Below are 20,924 nucleotides of genomic sequence, written 5' to 3'. Positions count from 1 at the left end.
TGAAAGAAAAGCTGGGATAGAAAACTTATTACAGAGAAAGATATTGACAGCAATACACTCAGCAGGGGATTTTAACACCACATTGTCAACAATGGATAGATCTTCCAAGGAAAGAATCAACAAGGATATTGGGACATTGAAAAACACTCTAGATCAAATGGAGTTAATTGATATATACAGAATCTTTCACCCCAAAGAAGCAAATATACATTCTTTTCAAATGTACTTGGAACATTTTCAAAGATAGGCCACATGGCAGGACACAAAACAAGCCTCAAGAAATTCAACAAAACTGAAATTATACGAAGCATGTGCTTGGATCACAATGGCTAAAAACTAGAAACCACCTGAGCAAGATAACTCTAAAACATTCAAATTCATGAATAATATGATGCTACTAAATAATGAATGGGCTACTAATGAGATCAAGAAAGAAATCAGAAAGTTTCTGGAAACAAATGAAAATGAACACAAAACACCCCAAAACCTATGACTCATAGTGAAGGTACTCCTGAGAGGGCAGTTCATAGCAATACAGGCCTACCTAAAAAGGATAGAAAAAACTCAAATAAACAACCTAGCCCTAAATCAACAAGAACTAGAGGAACAACAACAAACAGCCCAGAGCGAGTAGAAGGAAGGAAAAAATCAAGATTGGAACAGAATTAAATGAAATAGAGCCTAAAAGAACAATTCAAAGGTTCAATAAATCCAGGAACTTCCATTTTGCCAGGCCAACATAACACCATTAATTACAAGACTCTAAGGTGATCACTGAGAATGAGAGAAGGTCATCCATGACAAGTATTCATTAAGAACACAGAGCTCAAGTTTGTCATGGATTTTGCATCCTTGGCAGTCCCCCTTTCAATGATGCAATAATAAACATGTAAAAAGCTTAAATCAAGAAGGCAATCATATACTTTTGGAACTGGTAAACACATAATTGAACTGAGATGTTACGAGGCTTCAACTGTCAGTGAACTTTTGCCAAGAGCACTGACATCGCTCAACATCAAAAGGCAAGAGACCATTGCCAATGAGGTAGTGTCAGCCTTCCATGCTGACAAAGGAGCTGCTGTGCACAGTCCCAGTTGAGTTAAATTTATGTGGCAAACAGATGCCAATGTAACATTCAGGCTTCTGCTAGACAGCAAGTGATTTGGGTGGGTGGTAAAAGTTTCAGCGGCCTGAAATATGCACCCATATTTCCAGGCTCACAGTTTAACATCTTCAAATACAAATATATATACTTCTGCACATGTATTCCAGGGCCTCCATGGTCAAGTTAACTTCTGACTACATCACCACCCACATGTACATATGTGCTCATTAGCATATCAGTATATTCTAGATATATGACTGTAGATTTATTTACTGTAATTCCAATGGAAGATTAAAATGAATGTATTTACAACATAAGTTTACATATACCACAAGCTTTCTAATTAATGGATTAAATAAAATATTGACCATATTAAAAAAAATTCAGGAATTGGTTCTTTGAAAAGAGAAACAAAATCAACAAGCTTTTAACCAGAACTCATCAAGAAAAAAAGAGAGAGGACCCAAATAAATAAAATCAGAAATGAAAGAGGAGAAATGACAACTGATACCAGAGAAATACAAAGGATGGTAAGAAGTTACAACGAACAACTATATGCCAAGAAATTGGACAACCTGAACAAGAAATGGACAAATTTCTAGAAACATATAATCTTCCAAAACTGAATCAAGAAACAGCAGAAAGCCTGAATAGACCATTAACAATTAGTAAAATTGAAGCAGTACGTAATTAAAACACTCCCAGGATCGAAAGCCCTGGACTGGATGAATTTACAGGCAAATTTTACCAAACATTTAGAAAAGAACTAACTCTTATTCTTAAATTATTCCAAAAAATTCAAGAAGATGGAAGACTCCCAAAATCTTTTTTGATGAGACCAGTATTACTATAATTCCCAAACCAGGTCAAGACACAATAAAGAAAGAAAACTACAGGCCAATATAGCTCATGAAAATACATGCTAAAAATCCTCAATAAAGTTTTGGCATCAGATCCAGCAATACATTTAAACATCATACACCATCATCAAGTGGGATTTATCCCACGGATGCAAGGATGATATAATATTTGCAAATCAATAAACATAATACACCACATAAACAAAATGAAAAACAAAAATTACATGATCATATCAATAGATGCTGAAAAAGCATTTGATAAAGTATAGCACTCATTTATGATTTAAACACTTAGCAAAGTGGGAATAGAGAAAGCATAACTCAACATTAAAAAATCCACATATGAGAAACCTACAGCCAACATCATACTCAACAGGCAAAAAAAAAAATAAAAGCTTTCCCCTTAAGATCAGGAAAAGACAAGGCTGTCCACTTTTACCACTTTTATTTAACATAGTATTGGAATTTCTATCCATGTTGATCAAACAAAATAAAGAAATAAAGGGCATCCAAATTGGAAAGGAGGAAGTAAAGTTGTCATTTTTTGCAGATGACATGATAGTGTGCACAGAAAACCCAATAGGCTTCACAAAAAAACTACTCAACCTAATAAATGGATTTCACAAAATAGCAGGGTATAAAATCAATATTTAAAAATTGAAGGCATTTTTGTATACCTACAATGAAATATCAGAAACAGAAACTAGGAAATAAATCCCATTTACTATAGCAATGAGAAAAATAAAGTACCTAGTAATAAACTTAACCAAGGAGGTAAAAGATCTATACTCAGAGAACTACAGAACATGGCAGAAAGAAATTAAAGAATATACAAATAAATGGAAACATATACCGTGTTCATGGATGGGAAGAATTAATATCATTAAAATGTCCATACCGGTCAAAGCATTCTATAGATTCAATGCAATTTCTATCAAGATTCCAATGACATATTTCACAGATTTAGAACAAATATTTCAAAAATTTATATGGAACAAAAAACAACCTTGAATAGCCTCAGCAATCTTGAGAAAGAACAAAGTAGGAGGAATCACAATACCTGATATCAAACGATGCTACAAGGCCACTGTAATCAAGACAGTCTGGTACTAGCATAAGAACAGACACATAGATCAATGAAACAGAACAGAGAACCCAGAACTAAATCCATGTCTCTACCTAAGACACAGAAGCAAACTAACACAGGAGCCTGTCAAGATGAGGAGACAGAGAAGTATGGCCCAAAAGGGAGAACAGATCAAGGTTCTAGTAGGAGAACTAAGCGATGAGGAGATAGCCAACCTACCAGATGAAGAGATAGCCAACCTAACAGACATAGAGTTCAAAATGCTGGTGATAAAGATGCTCACAGACTTGACAGATATGCTTAAGTATGGCAAACACTACCCATTTCAGCACATTGTGGCGCTATATGTAGGGGAGGGGTCTGAGAGGGAACAATGCCGTTTGCTCAGCACTCGCCCTTTTTCCAGGCACGTCTCCTTCTATATGGGACTGGAGCCTCTTTAGTTATTGCCCTGGCCATTGTTCCAAGAGTGGGTGGGTCTATGGACGTTCTAGGACTGTGGGGGCCCTTTAGACAAGCGGACTCTGCTGAGAGACCAGCAGTTTCTTCCTCCACCCCAACCCCCACCGGTTTGCACAGTCAGAAGCAATGAGGGAAGAAGTGAAGGCTATGTTAAATGAAATGAAGGAAAGTTCACACAAAACCAATGGTGAAGGGAGGGAAACCAAGGTTCAAATCAATGGTTTGGAATGGAACACAAGGAAGAAATAAACAGTCAACCAGTACAGAAAGTGAAAACAGGAACTGAAAAAAAATGAGGAGAGGCTTAGGAACATCTGGGATAACTTGAAACATGCCAACATCCAAATAGTAGGGGTGCCAGAAGAAGAGACGTGGGAGAAATTGAAAACTTATGTGATAAAATAATGAAGAAAATCTTCCTAAATTTGGTGAAAGAAATAGACAGAGAACACAGGGAGTCCCAAACAAGCTAGACCCAAAGAGGACCACACCAAGACACATCATAATCAAAATGCCAAAGGTTCAACATAAAGAGAGAATCTTAAAAAACAACAAGAGAAAAGAAGAGAGTTACCTACAAAGGGGTGCCTATAAGACTATCAGCTGATTTCTCAAAAGAAACTTTGTATATAAGAAGGGAATGGCAAGAAGTATTCAACGTGATGAAAAGCAAGGACCTACAACCAAGATTACTCTATCCAGCAAAACTGTCATTCAGAATAGATGTGCAGAGAAAGTGCTTCCCAGACAAGGTAAAGCTAAAGGATCTTATCATCACCAAACTATTATTATGTGAAATGTCAAAGGGACTTACTTAAGAAAAAAAAGATAAAAATTATGAACATTAAAATGACAACAAACTCACAACTATCAACAACTGAATCTAAAAAAGAAAAACAAAATCCAACTAAGCAAACCAGAATAGGAACAGAATCATAGGTATGGGGATCATTTGAAGGGTTATCAGCTGGGAGGGGGAAGGGAGAGAAGTGGGGAAATTGTGCAGGGATTCAGAAGCATAATTGGTTGGTACAAAATAGACAGGGGGAAGTTAAGAATAATATAGGAAAGGGTGAAGCCAAAGTACTTATATGCACAACCTATGGACATGAACTAAAGGGGGTGGGATTGATGGAGGGAATAATAATAATTTTTATTAAGTTTTGGTTTATTGGTCCACTCTTGTTTTTTTGAAGATATGCAAATTCTTACACAAAAGATAACATACTAGATACATTATTCTGTACTTTATGTACTTCACTTAATTTATTCTGAAGATTACTATATATCAGTGTGTATAGATTTTCCTCATTCCTTTTTGTAGCTCTTACTTCTTTATGTTGATATACCACAGTTTATGAATAAGTTCTCTATTAATGTAACATTAATATACCATATAAAGGGGAGATCCTCCAAAACATGGAATTATCATCTGGAGGGTGGGTCCCTTGTAGTGCAGGCTTCCTCGGCTAGGTGAGTGTTTTAGGAGCCCATCTGTATCACCGTACCAGTTGGTATTGTTGCAAGAGGCTACATTCAATCTCTTTTAATAATTCTTTGTAGACTTTGGTGTATAGATCCTTCACATCCTTTAAATTTATTCTGAGGTATTTATTCCTTTTGTTGCAATTGCAAAAGGGACATTTTTCCCCCATGTCTTTTTCTGAAATTTCATTGTTAGTATATAGGAATGCAGTGAATTTTTGTACATTAACTTTTTATCTTGCAACTTTACTGTATTTGTTTATTGTTTCTAATAGTTTTTTTTTGTGGATTCTTCAGGATTTGCTCTATAAAAAAATCATGTCATCTGCAAAAAGTGACGATTTTACTTCTTCACTCCCAATTTGGATACCTTTTTATTTGTTTCTCTTGCCTGATTTCTCTGACTAGGACTTCCAGCACTATGTTAAGTAAAAGTGGTGAAATTGGGCATCCTTGTCGTGTTCCTGATAAGAGAGGAAAAGTTTTTGGTTTTTCACCATTGAGTGTGATATTAGCCGAGGGTTTGTAATATCACTATATGGCATTTACTGTGGTGCGGTACTTTTCTTCTATACCCATATTATTGAGTGTTTTAACCATAAGTGGATGTTGTAGCTTATGGAATGCTGTTTCTACATCTACTGATATGATCATATGATTTTTATCCTTTATTTTGTTAATGTAGTGTTTTATATTGATAGATTTACATGTGTTGAACCATCCTTCTGCCCCTGAAATGAAACCATGCTTTATTATTTGATTGTGGGATGTACTTTTTAAATGTATTATTGTATTTGATTTGCTAGGCTTTTGTTTAGAATATACAGTTTTAATACAATCCCCATCAAAATTCCAATGACATTTTTAAAATAAATATGACAAAAAAGTATCAGTTTTGTATGAAAATACAAAAGACTCTGAATAGCCAAAGCAAACCTGAGAAAAAAGAATGAAGCCAGAGGCATCACACTCCTTGACTTCAGATTATACTACAAAGCAACAATAATCAAACCAGCCTGGTATTGGCAGAAAACCAGACACAAAGACCAATGGAACAGAATCGAGAGCTCAGAAATAAATGCACATGTATATGGGCAAATAATTTTCAATAAAGGAGCCAAAACATACAGTGGAGAAAAGAAAGCCTCTTCTATAAATGGTGCTGGGAAAAATGGAAAGCAACATGCAAAGGAATGAAACTAAACTACTGTGTGTCCCCATATGCAAAAATTAACTCAAAATGGATCAAAGATATAAGACCTGAAACAATAACTTACATAGAAGAAAACATAGGTACTAAACTTATGGATCTTGGTCTTAGAGAATATTTTATGAACTTGACCGCAAAGGCAAGAGAAATAAAAGCAAAAATAAATGGGGTTATATCAAACTCAAAGTCTTCTGCGTAACAAAAGAAACTGAAAACAAAATAAAAAGGCAAGCAACTGAGTGGGAGAAGATATTTGCAAACAACAGCTCTGACAAGGGGTTAATATCCAAAATATATAAAGAACTCAAACAAGTCAATACCAAACAAACAAACAATCCAATTTTTAAAAATGGGCTGATGATCTGGACAGAGACTTCTCCCAAGAAGACACACAAATGGCCAACAGTTGTATGAAAAGATGCTCAACTCCACTAGCTATTAGGGAAATACAAATCAAAACTACAGTGAAATACCACCTCACACTTGATAGAAAGACCATTATCAACAAGACAAGTAATAGCAAGTGTTGGAGAGGATGTAGAAAAAAAGGAACCATCATTCACTGCTTCTGGGAATGTAAACTGGTACAGCCACTATGGAAAACAGCAACCCCTCTTCTGGGTATCTACCCCCCCAAAACTGAAAACATTTATTTGCAAAGATATATGCATTCCTATATTCACGATAGTATTATTCAAGGTGGCCAAGACAATGGAAACAGCCAAAGTGGTTGTCACTAGCTGATTGGATAAAGATGTGATACATATATACAATGGAATACTACTCAGCCATAAAAACATGAAATACTACTATTTGCAACAACATGAATGAACCTTGAAAATATCGTGCTAAGTGAAATGTTGAACAGGAATAGTTAAGAACCACATGATTTTACTTATATGTGGGATATAAAACTGAAAGCAACAAATGAATAAACAAGAAAAATAAAAGTTCATAGACACAGACAACAACAGTATGGTTGTTACCAGGGGAAAGGGAGGTGGGGGCAAGATAGTAAAGGATAAAAGGGGGTCAAATATATGATGACAGAAGATTTGCCTTTGGATGCTGGGTGCATAGAATTGTACACTTGAAACCCATATAATCTCATTAACCAATGTCACCCTAATAAATTTAATTTTTAAAATAAATAATTTTTTTTTTAATCAGTGATGTGAGCACTGGCTGGTGTAGATCGGTTGGTTGGGGCATTGTCCCATGCACTGGAAGGTTGCAGGTTCCATTCCCAGTCAGGGCACATACCTAGGTTGTGGTTTGGTCCCCGGGCAGGGCGCATGTAGGAGGCAGCCCATAGATGTTTTTCTCTCACATTGATGATTCTTTCTCTCTTCCTTCCCCCCTCTCTAAAATTAATAAATGTATCCTCAGGCAAGGTTTAAAAAACATCAGTAATGTGAAACAAGTACTTCTATATTATTATCGTATACAATAGCACTGATTTGCCAGGCTTTTCCCTCTCCTTACAGATTTTGTAAAATTCCTGAATTATCAGCTTAGTTTGGAGAAAAAGTAACTTGTTTCATTTTTGAGAATAAATAACTTGTTTAATTTCTTAAGAACAAAGAAGAATACACTGTTTTAGTTTTAAAATAGGGGATAAAAACTAAACAAAGAGCCTGCATGTAAAATTCCATGTCCTGTGGTGAAATATGACTAGACTGCTCTTGCCTAGCATTGTTGGACTAATCTATTAATGGAGGAAGAGATCCTCTCAGACTGTTTCATGCTGAGATTCTGAGTTACTAGAGACATCTTACTGAAGAAATTAATGACTATTTTACAAAACATAAGGACACTAGAAGACAATGAAAACAGTACCCATCTTGAAAGAATGATATTGCATTGATGTCTTCAAAGTTGTTCAGTTAGTTTATGTATTTTATTTAAGACAGAGAAAATCACAGGTATGTATGGTCATAGGCACTCATTAAATCCTCTTCTGAGAAGTTTTTCATTCACAAGTACTAAGCTACAGGAAGAGCATGAAGAACCTACATCTGCTCTTTGGATCCCTGAATGTCCCCTAAAAGTCTGTTCCTTCATCTTTTCAAATGAAGATAAGCCATGCTCAGATCTGCTTCAGACATATTTAGATTGAAATCATCATCTAGGTCAAATTTTATGGAAAACTCATAAAACACCATATGAATGTAAGGAATCATTAGGAAACATTTTTGAGCAACTGATCTTGTGTAATATCATTTCTCAAATATCCCAAACCTACTTGCCATTAATTGTTATCTGATCACCATCTATCTACTCTTGTGAGCAAAAGCACTGCTCTTTCATTCTCTGCCTGGGCCCTGACAATATTAAATCTCAATGAGTCATTCTATCACAAACCGGAGAAAACTCTTTATAGTAGTTATAATTCGTACCAAGATGACTCTCAGATGTATTGTTAGCTGACGAGGTTATTCCACGCTAACAAACAATTCCAAACTACACACCCTACACATACCATACCACATACAAAATGAAATTCAGAAATTCTACGGGGGCAGAAAAGCCTTTAGGTTCTTCTCCGAGCCATTTTTGTCCAACTGAGAGGGTAGGGGAGTCACATTTATCTGCACTGGTAACAATAGTTGTGGTAGTCAGACCTTTTATATGGTTTTTTTCCCTGGGGCTGAGTGTGTGCAGGGGTGTGATCATATATTGTATGGTTTTAGAGTCTTGTCTTTCTTATGGTGCTTCCCTTTCCTCTTCAGGATAGAAGGTGTACTTGGAATCCCTCTACTTCTAAGAAAGCTCCATGGATTTTTTTTTTGGGGGGGGGTTTCAATTACAGTTGTTCCATTTTCCCCCCATTTCTCTCCCCCACCCAGCCCACCCCCTCTCCCACAATCATATCCCTCCCCGTTGTCTGTATCCATGAGTCATTTATACACGTTCTTTGACTAAACCCTTCCCTTACTTATCCCCCTTCTCTCCCTCTCCCCTCCCCCCTATTGACTGCTATTCTGCTCTTTGTTCTATTTAGTTCTTTTGTTTGTGTTGTTCTTTAGTTTCCCGTATTAGGTGATATCATATGGTATTTTTCTTTCTTTGCCTGGCTTATTTCACTAAGCATAATTCTCTCTAGTTCCATCCATGTTGTTGCAAATGGCAGGAGTTCCTTCTTTCTTTCTGCTACATAGTATTCCATTGTGTAAATGTACCACAGTTTTTTGATCCCCTATGTTCATTGCAGCACTGTTTACAATAGCTAAGTGCTGGAAACAACCTAAGTGCCCATCTGTAGATGAGTGGATCCATGGAATTTTAAACTTACAGAATTTAGCCACCAGGCTTTTCTTAGTTATCATTCTCTTATAATACTGGGTATAAGAGATTTATATAAAAACCAAGAGTGTTGATAAAATCAGATTTAGTCACAGAATCTATGGCAACATCATCGTCTTTGATAAACAGAAGACAGTAGTAAAGATAAAAAATAGACTAAAAAAAAAAAATAGACTAATATTCTTTACCCAGAGTTCACAATACACATGTGGCAATGTTCTCAACATCACCTTGTTAGATGTTAGAATTACAGGACGTTTTCTAGTTTGGTATGAAATTATTACGCCTAATGAGACACCATATTTTACTTTTTTGGCTCTTTTTCTTTGCCCACTCTTCAGCTCTCAGCTGTATTCACTCTTTCCCTTAGAATTCTCATCTATGGTGTTATTAAACAAAGAGGTCATTAGACTGAGGTAGTTCTAATACTGTGGTGCCCTATGGAAGCAAACCAAAATTTAAGGTTTCAAAATAAAAACCAAACTGATGACCAATGACAAACAGCCAACTCGGTTTTAAGCTCATAGCCAATCAAATAATTTACCTGCTTTGCTTCCACTCCATCGCTGTAAGTCTTTCCCCTAGCTCCCATCAGCAGTGTGCTTCTCAACTCTTCCAGTTTGGTGTTGCCCAATTGGATTGTTTTTAGCTCAAAGAAACTCTTAAAATTTTCAGTATGCCTCAGTTTATCTTTGAACAATTCTGACATCATCACCTGACATTCTTGTTAAAATATTCCTTGTAATAAATCTTTGAAACATTTTTCTTTCTTAAGCTCCTGACTTTATTGCCAATATAGCTACTAAAAAATAAAAATTCTACTTGGATTCCTTTAACATCAACTGAAAGTAAATATTTCATAACTTTCCTGACTTACCTCTTGCTCTTCCTCCCACCCTCAATCCATTCACATCTAACTACCCTTATGGCTTTCCTATGTCTATAGCTACTACTTTGTATCACAGATCATGAATCTAAAAAACCTGGGTATTTTCTTTGATCCAATCTTTCACTTGTAAGTGTCCACCCCCTTTGCCTTCTTAAATGTCACACCCAGTCAGTTACTAAATATCAGTGATTCTTCCCTCAAGATGTTTTACATCATTCTCTTGGTTTTAGCATTATACTGGTTTCAGGCTTAATACCCAAATGACATACATCATTAGCAGACAGAAACCTTGCTACTTCTCACAGCTGGATGTTATCTGGGTTCCTTTCTGGCTCTGGTGCTGTAGTTTGGGGAGCCCAGCTTGGGATTTAGATCCCACACTTCTCCACAATTATCTTTGTCCTTTAACCTAGAGAAACAGTCAATTGGGCAGTCAATTGGGTTCTTATTTTATAACAGCCCTTATTAATGTGGCCTTAATGATTAAAGGATTGTTTACATTTTCCTCCTTGTCTAATCTTCTCAGCTAGTCCATATAATAATATAACACATCAATTATGTACAGTACAAAGTACTCGATAATGGTTTATGTACTTAACACACTATACATTTTATCATTATTTTGTGGTATACTCTTAATAAAAAAAGTCTGCTGTCAAACAGTATGCCATGTTACATGACAGCAGCCACATACATCTCATGTTTAATGCCATCCCTTGATTACATCATTTTCTCTTGTGCTTGATTAAATCTGCTGTTGTTTAGTACAGTAACATGCTGTACAGGTGTGTAGCCTAGGAGCAATAGGCTACACCATTTGGCCTGGCTATGTAGCAGGCTATACAATCCAGATTTGTTTAAGTGCATTTTATGATGTTTGCACAACGATGAAATCCCCAATGATGAATTTCCAAGAACATCTTTGTAGTTAAGTAGCATATGAATCTATTAAGTACTTAATTTGGTACAACACTGAACAATAAGAATTGCATAGCTCTGGCTCTATATATGTATTAGCATAAACACAAGTACAGGAGAGAAAAGCCAAGAATATTAACATTTTCCCCCATACCCCCATACCTTTTCAGAGCAGCAAAGAGAGCAAGAAATAATCGTACAACTGCTGTGAAAAGTGGAGAAACTGAAACAGTCCTGTTCTTCAAAGGAGGGAAAAACTAATGTATTAAACCAATTTTGGATTTTAGTTTGTATGTTGAATGACTTGGTTATTTTTACTTGGGGCAGGTTTCAGGCTTGCTGCTTTCATGGCAAAGAAAGACAATGTAGTAGATAGGAAAAAAGATTCATGAATCAGATACTTTATTTTATCCCTTCCCAGTATCCAGTGCAGAAGATAACAGTAATTGTCATTGAGTGCTTATTATGTGACAAATTCATGCTAGAGTGTACAATGCATACCTCTTCTTTAATCTTTCAACAACCACGTGAAATTAGGCGGTGCTGTACTCTTTTCACAGAAGAGGTACCCAAAGCTCTAAAAGGTTAAGATGACTATGGAAAGGAGCTCATTCTCTTAACCACTATTCAGGGAGGAAACAGTGAATTTCTTTTATTGAACCTCATAGTAAATACAGCACATATTCTCTATACTGAAAAAGGTACTAATGTTGGTTTGTGAATTACATATCAGGAAGCCTTGGTGGAGCTCAGGTTAACTATTACACTAGGTTTCATAGCTTTCTATTGTCATTACATCAATTCAGTGGGGGAACTGATTAACTCTTGCTACTGAGGATACCATAAGAGATCCTCAGTTCCAAGGGGTAGAAATAATAAGCCTTGTGAAAAAATTGTTGGGAACCTCTTTTTAGAAAAAAAAATCTGAATTCCCAGAAATAGAGAGGTATTCTAATTTAATAAAGGCTTTTAAATTGAAACCCAATCTTAAGTACTTAAGAGTACATATTTCAAAATGTCATCACATCGGAAATATTACACTGGGGAACACAATTTTTGTTGAGTTAGATCTGACACTTGTTTTTGACTAACTTTTGGCATCTGAATCCAAAAATGACCCCAGTTTTTCTCTATCATGTCAACTTGTTAAGGTACAGGATACCCTCCATTTGTCCCATAAATCATACAAAATGTACATACAAAGAAAAATAAAGAAAAAATTACCTGAATATACTGTTTATTTAGAGTTATTTTATTCATATAAAGGCTATATATTACTGTAAGTCAAATTGTGTACAAGTAGTAAAGTTCTGTTATCAAACATACATATTAAGGTATTTTATCTTTTCAAACGACAGGCTAGGAAATGCCAAAATGAGATACTTGAAACAGTCTCCTTCAGTTGGCAAAGCTTCAATAAATTGCTTCATGAGACTCAGTTTTGTGTGCAGAGGTGGGAGTATAATGTTCTTTCTGTCAACAAGTGGCTCATGTGGAATGTTTGGATCACCAGGTTTGAGGTCAGATCTTGGAGGTCAATTCAACTACACCCAATGCTTCTCATGAGCTCTGCTGTCCCACATACACAACAAACAGGGATACTTGGTGTATCTGCGTTGCTGACCAAGAAGGAAGCAGACCATTTTAAGGTCAACAGAGATGATTCAATTGTGCTTGTGGTATTGCAACAGATTGATGATTCTCTTTATGTCTTCATATTCTTCACAAAAACAAACTGAATGGCCAATTGGGACGCATCTCATAAATTGCCATTGTGGAGGAGGACACACTTCAAGCTCCACTTTGAGCTATCAATGAACAGTCACCATTCAGTTACATTATAGATTGGAATTCCCAATTCCTCCATTAAACTATGTATATCATGGCAATACACAAAGCCACCATCACTTCAAAAGCACTGCAGAAATGCACTTTCTCTTGATCAAAAGTAGGATACCTTCACTCCTTTTTCAAGCACGTTTTTCTCATGCAGTCTTGATGCTAGGAGTTCTGAAGCCTTTTTGGATAGTCCCAAATCTCATGCCAAATCATTCAACTCATGCTGATCAAATCCCTTATGAACTGGGTCATCTTCAATTTCAGTCTTCATCGTTGCTGTCACTTAGTTCTTCACCATACTCTTGTGTTTCAAAAGAGGGTAGTTCAATGAAAACTGGCACTGGGATTTCAGCTGAATGAGTTACTGGGCATATAGCTGATGGCAGACTACGATACTCAATTTTACATTTATTTTTCTTGTTATATCCTGACGTTTTCACTATACAAAAGTAAGTCACTTGAATGATCTCTGGGCTCTCGCCAAACCATAGGTATACCAAATGGCAATTTATCACGTGTTCTCTTTGTCCAATCCATAAACTCTTGATACACTGCTTGTACACCTTGTGAGGGGCCAAAGACATATCTTGATCACAAAGTTTTATTTGAAAATATGCAAAATAGGCTTGCCTGACAAATGCACTGATGTTTGTCCTTTGACTAGGAATGGTGAAACTGCCACAGATATAACAAAATGAATCAGGGTTGTTTAGGCACTTATGATGAGAAATAGCAGAGGTAGACATGATCTAAAGGAAAGGAAATAAGTACGTATGTAAATAAAAAAATAAATTCTGCTAACTCCTTGTATACAGACAAGAACTCAACTACACTTCAGAATACGATTCACTCTATAGAGTCGCACACAACCTCTCCACACTGCCTCATGTGTAACTGAATAGCCCAGACAAGTATGAACTTGTTGCTGGTCTCCAAGGCTGTCCCCCACCCCTCCCCGCTTGAGGGAGGTTTGCTCTCAGCCAGTAGGAGAGCACTAGTGTTTCCCTCTAACCAGGCTTGATCCAGCCTAAAGTAGTCACACTAAGATAAGCTGTACAGGAAAAACGACGTGATAGAAGAAAATTAACTGCAGTTTTGAAATCAGCATGCCTATTTGTCTAAAACAGCTGAAAAATCAAACTCAACCTGAATTATGTTAAAAATTGTTCCCCTGTGTTTTTAAGCATAATTAATACACCAATACACTATTTAATACTACAAATTTAAAAGATTTAGATCACTACTGTCTCCAAGCAGCTGGAGATGTACACAGGTGTTAGGTGGAAGACTAAATAACTGGCATTATGCTAGTGCTGTGTGTACAGTACTATTTTTTAAGCCCACCATTTGCAATTGATTGCACAGACCATCTGTAACTGCCTGTGAATCACATTAGGAGTTCCCCGATGACAGTTGTGTAACAATCGTCATTTGTCATGTAGCAAACTGTTTAGTATAGAAAAATTGACACATAATAACGTTAAGGTATCATTAAATCAACTTTAAACACCAGGCAATGGGTGCAACCCACTGATGTGTAGTCTCCAGGAAAATATAGTTTATGATTTGAATGAAGAAAATACTAGCGCCTCACCCCAAGCGCTCCGTGCGTACACCAAAAGGTCTTTTGTGTCCAGCTAGGTGACTCTGCTACGCTGTTTGGTCTCGTGCAATCGTCCCGTGGCGAGTTTCAAAAGTAGTGAAAAAAAGAAGAGGTGTGAGATACCCCTGAAAAGGAAGTGGAACACAGGGTCGTGATCAATTGGTGGCTGGGATCCTAGGCTAGGCTGTAGTAATGCAAAATCTCTACGGAGGAGTCCGGGCTCCTTGTCAGAAGACGCATTCCCGCCACCTGTCAAACCCGAGGGATAGGTAGTAGGGTGAAGAGGAGAGTGCTCTGTGAGAAGGTTGTGTGCCAGCGGGTCTCTGCCCGTGTTGCGATGGGGTGTGTGTCGGGTGGAAGGGACAGGAAGGAGGGCTCGCTAGACCCGGAGGCGACTTCACGTGGTCACCGGAACCCGGCTAGGAGACCAGGGGACGCTCCTGCCTGCTCCTCCCCAAAGCCTCTCAGCGCCTCCTCCCAGACACGTGATCACTAGCAGAGGGTACCCTCCTACCCTCAGTATGGCTAGCTCTGTTGCTTTCCTCCCGCCGCGTTGCCCTTCTTCTCTCGGTTCCTACTCCTCCGCCCTCCCCCTCTCCCTCCACACGTCCCAATAGCGGTTCGAGCTACGAAGTGCCCGCCCCTCCGCCCTTTTCTATGTTTGCTCATTGGCTGAAGCCTCAAGGACGCGTCCCGAGGGCGGGTGGAAGCCATTGGTGGGATGAGCAATTCGAGTTCCCGGATGAGGGAACATTCTGCGGTATAAAGGGAGCGGGGAAGGCGGGAGACAGCGCAGTTTGAATCGCGGTGCGACGGAGTCGGCGGTGGGATCTCGTTGGGTGTTTGGTCCTTTTTCAGCCTTGCTTGTTTGAGCTTCAGCAGAATTCGAAATGGTAAACTTTGCAGAGGCTCTTGAAGGTTCCGCAGGTTTTTGCCGGCGGAGAAAAAAACCCTTACACACGGAGATGGGGGTGAAGTGGCGACGGTTGGGAACGCGCGGAGACAGGATTTGGAGGAGCAGGGGTTGGGGGGGAGGTGAATTGTCGGTGGCGAGCGGAGCCGCCTCCAATCTCGCGGCAGGCGGCGACGGTTGGGTGGCGCGCGCAGCGCCGCTGGGGGCTAGCGGGCGGCGAACTGGCGGACGGAGGCGCGCGACCGCAGCGGGCGCGCAGCGGGGGGCGTGCAGGCGGGGTCGCTTTTGCAGCGCGCGGCGGGTCGGAGACCCCAGCGGAGCACGGGGGCGCGCTCGCGCGCGGGCCGCGCCGCGGTGGGGGAGGGGCACGCCGCCCTGGTAATCCTATATTCTCCGTTCCTCCTTCCTCGCGGGCGTGTGCACGCCGTAGGCTGGCGGTAAGGCTGGGAAAGACTCCGGAAAGGCCAAGACAAAGGCAGTTTCCCGCTCGCAGAGAGCCGGCTTGCAGGTCAGTGGTTGTTCGGTGTCGTGACGTGTTTCTTTTCTCGTTTCTTGTTTATCATCGCTGTGGATGGGCGTTTTTTGTCTTTGCGTGGGTGATGCGGTGTCGCGACTTGTTTTGCCCATACGATAAATAGCGGGGAGGGGGGCGATCACGTGTGGATACGGGTGAGCGTTGTTGCACCAGCGTCCTTGCCCCTTTGCTTTGGTCTGCGTATAGTTTTTTTTCATTTTTGACTCATATCTTTATGCATTTTGTGCTTAAAATTAAGTTTCCGGTGGGCCGTATTCATCGGCACCTGAAATCTAGGACGACCAGTCATGGACGTGTGGGCGCGACTGCTGCTGTGTACAGCGCAGCCATTCTGGAGTACCTCACCGCAGAGGTAAATGGGTGTACGCCTATAATCCGAAAAGGTTTGGCGGGGTGGGGGTAGGTGGCGAGAGGGAAGGAGGAAAGTGATGCAAGAAAACTCCCAGGCCCTAAACGCGGCGGGAAGCTTCTGGGAACGCTAGAGGGAGCTGGTGATCATTAAAGGGATCCTACTGAGCTTGAGCTTCTCTTGGAAATAAAATTGCGTGCCCCCTTTACAGTTACACTGCCTTGACATTCAGGTAGTGGAGTGGGGAGGGAGACAACTGGTAGATTTACGTTCATGAATGTTTGCTTCTTTGGATCTTGGCCTAAAGAGTTGGAAAGAAATTGATTGGTTCTTGCCTTCTAGGTACTTGAATTGGCAGGAAATGCATCAAAAGACTTAAAGGTAAAGCGTATTACTCCTCGTCATTTGCAACTTGCTATTCGCGGAGATGAAGAGTTGGATTCTCTCATCAAGGCTACAATTGCTGGTGGTGGTATGTAAATACTAAAGTTTTACTTTAAATTTCTTTAGAGGAAATAGTATTTTGCTTTAAAAAAAATTCCCATTAGTAATTATCTAAAAGAGGATGCCTGAGTGTCTTTTTACTGACATACAGTATGGTTGCATCATGAAATACGATTTATAGGATAATGACTGTTCACATTTAAAGACACCACGTTGAACAGTAAACTGCTGTGGTTTAAGTAAAGTGTATTTTAAAATGTGTATTAAAAAGTAGAATTAACCCCTGTCCCTCTCTTAGGTGTCATTCCGCACATCCACAAATCTCTGATTGGGAAGAAAGGACAACAGAAGACTGTCTAAAGGATGCCTGGATTTCATATTATCTCAGGACTCTAAATACTCTAACAGCTGTCCAGTGTTGGTGATTCCAGTGGACTGTATCTCTGTGAAAAACACAATTTTGCCTTTTTGTAATTCTATTTGAGCAAGTTGGAAGTTTAATTAGCATTCCAACCAACCAAATTTCTGCATTCGACTCTTAACCATATTTAAGTGTTACTGTGGCTTCAAAGAAGCTATTGATTCTGAAGTAGTGGGTTTTGATTGAGTTGACTGTTTTTAAAAAACTGTTTGGATTTTAATTGTGATGCAGAAGTTATAGTAACAAACATTTGGTTTTGTACAGACATTATTTCCGCTTCGGTGGATAAGCTCAATAAAGGTCATATCCCAAACTAGTTGTGTTTTAAATTTGCTTGATTGTAATAGGAACGCCTTTCTTTTGAATAGGTACTATCCAGCAATGTTATGCATATTCTCAAGAAATTAAACTTAATTTCTAGATCAGTAGTTAGCAGGCCCAGTTGTAATTTTTTTAAATAGTTAGCTATTACAAATTCTAAAACTTTGGCAGGAATTAGAATGGGACACATTTTTTAGGCTGTTTGTCTGTCTCAGTTTGTGTCTTGGCCAGACTTGCTGTATGTTAGAGCACTACACTGGCAAGTCCTGTATCTAGATACCTCCCTAGACAGAATTTAGTTTAGACTTGAGATCATAGTGTTTTGTGTGCTACACGGTTTCAAAGTCTCAATTAAATTGTTTGGTACTCATTAACATCTTTGGGGAATAGTATTAAATTTATAGAAGAGATTCGATTCTTGGTTGGAAGTCCCTGAGTTTTGGTATTTCCAACAAGGCTAACAAAACTTGAGTGAACATTGTAAAAAATGGTTATTTTGTGATTAGGTTGAGTGGATTATTTTTACATTTGGTTTCTGGCAATTTATTTGCCTTAATTTTCAATAATTTGAGTGATAACATTCCCAAGTAGTAAGTGCCCCCCACCCCAACATTTCACAGTGGCAGTGTCAGGGATTAGGGAGAAAACCAAGTAGTTTACTTATGTGATGGTAATGAATTCCCAGAAAACTGGTCCTTGCCTTGTTTGGGTCATAAAGGGATTGGGGTTAGAGCCAGAATAATTGCAAATAGACTGCTTTGAACCTCATCGGTATACATTTGATGGAATCTGGGTCATGGGAGTGGTGTATATCTTTAAAAAAAAAAACCATAAAATGAGCCCTCGAGTTAGGGTCTAACGAAGCTCTACTGTGTTCAACACCTGTGCCGGAAGCACCGCGTTAAGGACCGCGCGGTAGTCACCTGACTAAACTCTCCCCGGGCTATGGGGGCCTGGGGGCGGGGCCTCCAATATCTGGGAATTTTCCTGAAAACTAGCACCACCACCTCTCAACTGTCGCCCCAGGCGGGCCACGCTAGGTCGGCACACGGGGCGGCCAGGGGCAGCCTCGGCGGGACTCACCCCTGGTGCTGCCAGGCTAGTGTCTGCCCGCACCTTCGGGCTGATCCCCTCAGAGCCTGTTGGTGCTGTGCAGAGACCGCAGAGTGGGCCCGGACACCCCAGTCTGGGGGCCTGGAGATGCGGCTGGCACAGTAGCGGCCCACAGGGGGCGGGGAGGCCGCCGTGAGGAGGCGGAGCAGCGAGCCCGCCAGTGAGTCCCGGCCACCGCTGACTTGGTCTCTGTGCTCCTCCCGCTCGCCTGCTGGCTTCCGCCCCCTGGTAGCAACGCTCCCGGAGGAAACGGAAGAAGGAGCAAGCCAAACTATGGAGGGGAACAGGGATGAGGCGGAGAAATGTGTCGAGATCGCCAGGGAGGCCTTGAACGCCGGTGACCGCGAGAAGGCCCAGCGCTTCCTGCAAAAAGCCGAGAAGCTCTACCCACTGCCCTCGGCCCGCGGTGAGGCCCTCGGAGTCCCTACCCTCCCTGCCCGTCCCCGACTGCAGCGCAGCCTGCCCCGCCCCCACTATCTGTTCAGGTAGCCGGCGAGACCCAGGGGCAGGCTGATCCCTCCGAGGGACAGGGAAGGAGGGTCCTCCCACACACCTGTCCCGGCCCCAAGCGTTCTGGGCCCGCTGGGCACGGACTTGGGGTGGGCTACCTGAGACTCCCCCTGCACCAGCCTGCCCGCGAGATGCCGGCTCTCAGTTGACAGAGAGCGTTGTCGGTTCTCTCGCTGGTCTGTTTTCGGAGAATGTCCCTGGTTGATTTGTCTGATCCTGTCTTAGCTTTACCAGCGTGGGCTTTATATCTCGGTGTTAGGTTGTGCGGCCCTCTCCCTCCCCATCCTCCAGTTGCGAATGTACAGGTCTCAGGTCCTACTACCATCTCTGGGGTTAACATTGTTCCCAGAGCAAACATTTTCGAATACCAGAGATGACGTTGCTTTTACCTTTAGGGAGTTCTACAGAAGAGAGGAGCACAAATTTGAAAAGAATGATAAAGAGTCAGTAATGATGTGCTAAATAGTATCGGATTTGGTAACACCATAATTATCGACAAATTAGGCAGACTAAGGAGCAGAATACTGGACTGCTTTTAGTTGAGTTCACCCTGTTCATGTCCTGCCTAAGCTTTGAAGTCGTGCTCTCTAGGCTTTAAAGTAATAATAATGGCCAACATTTATGAGCACTTACAAAGTGCCAGACCATGTGCCTAGTGTTTTATATTAATTACTTAATTTATTTTTCAGAAAAATCCTATGTAGAGGTACAGGATTATTTGAACAGGTTTACCATATGGAAACAAGACTGTCTTTTGGATGGATGAAAATATCTTAACACAAGGCTACACAGCAGTTAGTAGCAAATTCAGAACAGCACTCCAGCTTTCCTGCTCCAAAAGGCCTTTAACCACTATACTCCATTGCCTTGCTAATAGGGTACTGTTTTACTGGAGGTTCAAGATGTTTCTAGGTTAAGAAGAAAATTATTGATAGTAAGAATGTGGGGTTACCTGTTTTATTTTATTGTTTTCTTAATTGTTTCTACATCGTTGAAGCCCTTGTATTTGTTTTCCTCTATCCCTTCATTACATCACTTTTGAATATTATACCAGAGAGAACAGGAAAGGGAAGTGAAAGAAGCAAGTTAATTATTTTTTAATGTGGCAAAAAAAAACATAAAGTTGACCGGTTTAACCGCTTTGCAGTGTGCAGTTTAGTAATGTTAACCATTTTCACATTATTGTGCAACAGATCTCCAGAATTTTTCATCTTACAGAACTGAAACTACCGGTTAAACAACTTTCCATTTTTTCCACCTACTGGCCCCTAGTAAACATCATTCTATATTTTTTTTAAATTGGGCCATGTTAGATACCTTATCTAAGTGGAATCAAATACAGCAGTTCCTTACCTAACTAGTCCATAGGTTCTGCGACTTTAAGCGAGATGACATGTAATGAACCCAAATTTGCCATAGGCTAATTAACATAAACAAAAATTAACTTCCTGTGGCATCTCATCAACCTTGTAACAAAATGAAGTTGAAGGAAGCAATGTTATTTGGGGACCTTTTTTTAACTAGCTTATTTCACTTAGCATGATGTCCTCGAAG

At 39.9% G+C, this 20,924-nt stretch overlaps 2 protein-coding genes and 1 long non-coding RNA gene across 3 annotated transcripts in view; 2 read left to right on the top strand and 1 right to left on the bottom strand.

Moving 5' to 3' along the window:
* Positions 1–12,622: 12,622 nt before the first annotated feature.
* Positions 12,623–15,339, bottom strand: LOC150019350 (uncharacterized). Its single transcript, XR_016509045.1, has 3 exons — positions 15,279–15,339; positions 14,756–14,889; positions 12,623–13,910 (listed from the first exon to the last, which is right to left on the bottom strand). It is a non-coding gene; the product is annotated as an uncharacterized LOC150019350 (long non-coding RNA).
* A 154-nt stretch (positions 15,340–15,493) lies between these two features.
* Positions 15,494–17,742, top strand: H2AZ1 (H2A.Z variant histone 1). Its single transcript, XM_090266339.1, has 5 exons — positions 15,494–15,657; positions 16,108–16,185; positions 16,451–16,564; positions 16,904–17,033; positions 17,304–17,742. The coding sequence occupies exons 1-5, from the start codon at positions 15,655–15,657 to the stop codon at positions 17,363–17,365; spliced, it is 387 nt and encodes a 128-aa protein (XP_090122465.1). The 5' UTR covers positions 15,494–15,654; the 3' UTR covers positions 17,366–17,742.
* Positions 17,743–19,029: 1,287 nt separating this feature from the next.
* Positions 19,030–20,924, top strand: part of DNAJB14 (DnaJ heat shock protein family (Hsp40) member B14) — a 46,674-nt gene continuing 44,779 nt past the window's right edge. Inside the window, exon 1 of the mRNA XM_090266336.1 lies at positions 19,030–19,266. Coding sequence (XP_090122462.1) covers positions 19,134–19,266 — 133 coding nt within the window. The 5' untranslated portion in view covers positions 19,030–19,133. The remainder of the gene's footprint in view (positions 19,267–20,924) is intronic.

Source organism: Furipterus horrens, unplaced genomic scaffold, assembly GCF_987537825.1.
Source record: "Furipterus horrens unplaced genomic scaffold, mFurHor1.1.pri manual_scaffold_2, whole genome shotgun sequence".
Lineage (NCBI taxonomy): Eukaryota > Metazoa > Chordata > Mammalia > Chiroptera > Furipteridae > Furipterus > Furipterus horrens.
The sequence above is the reverse complement of the archived record's forward strand: the minus strand, read 5'-3'. Positions and strand labels throughout refer to the sequence as shown.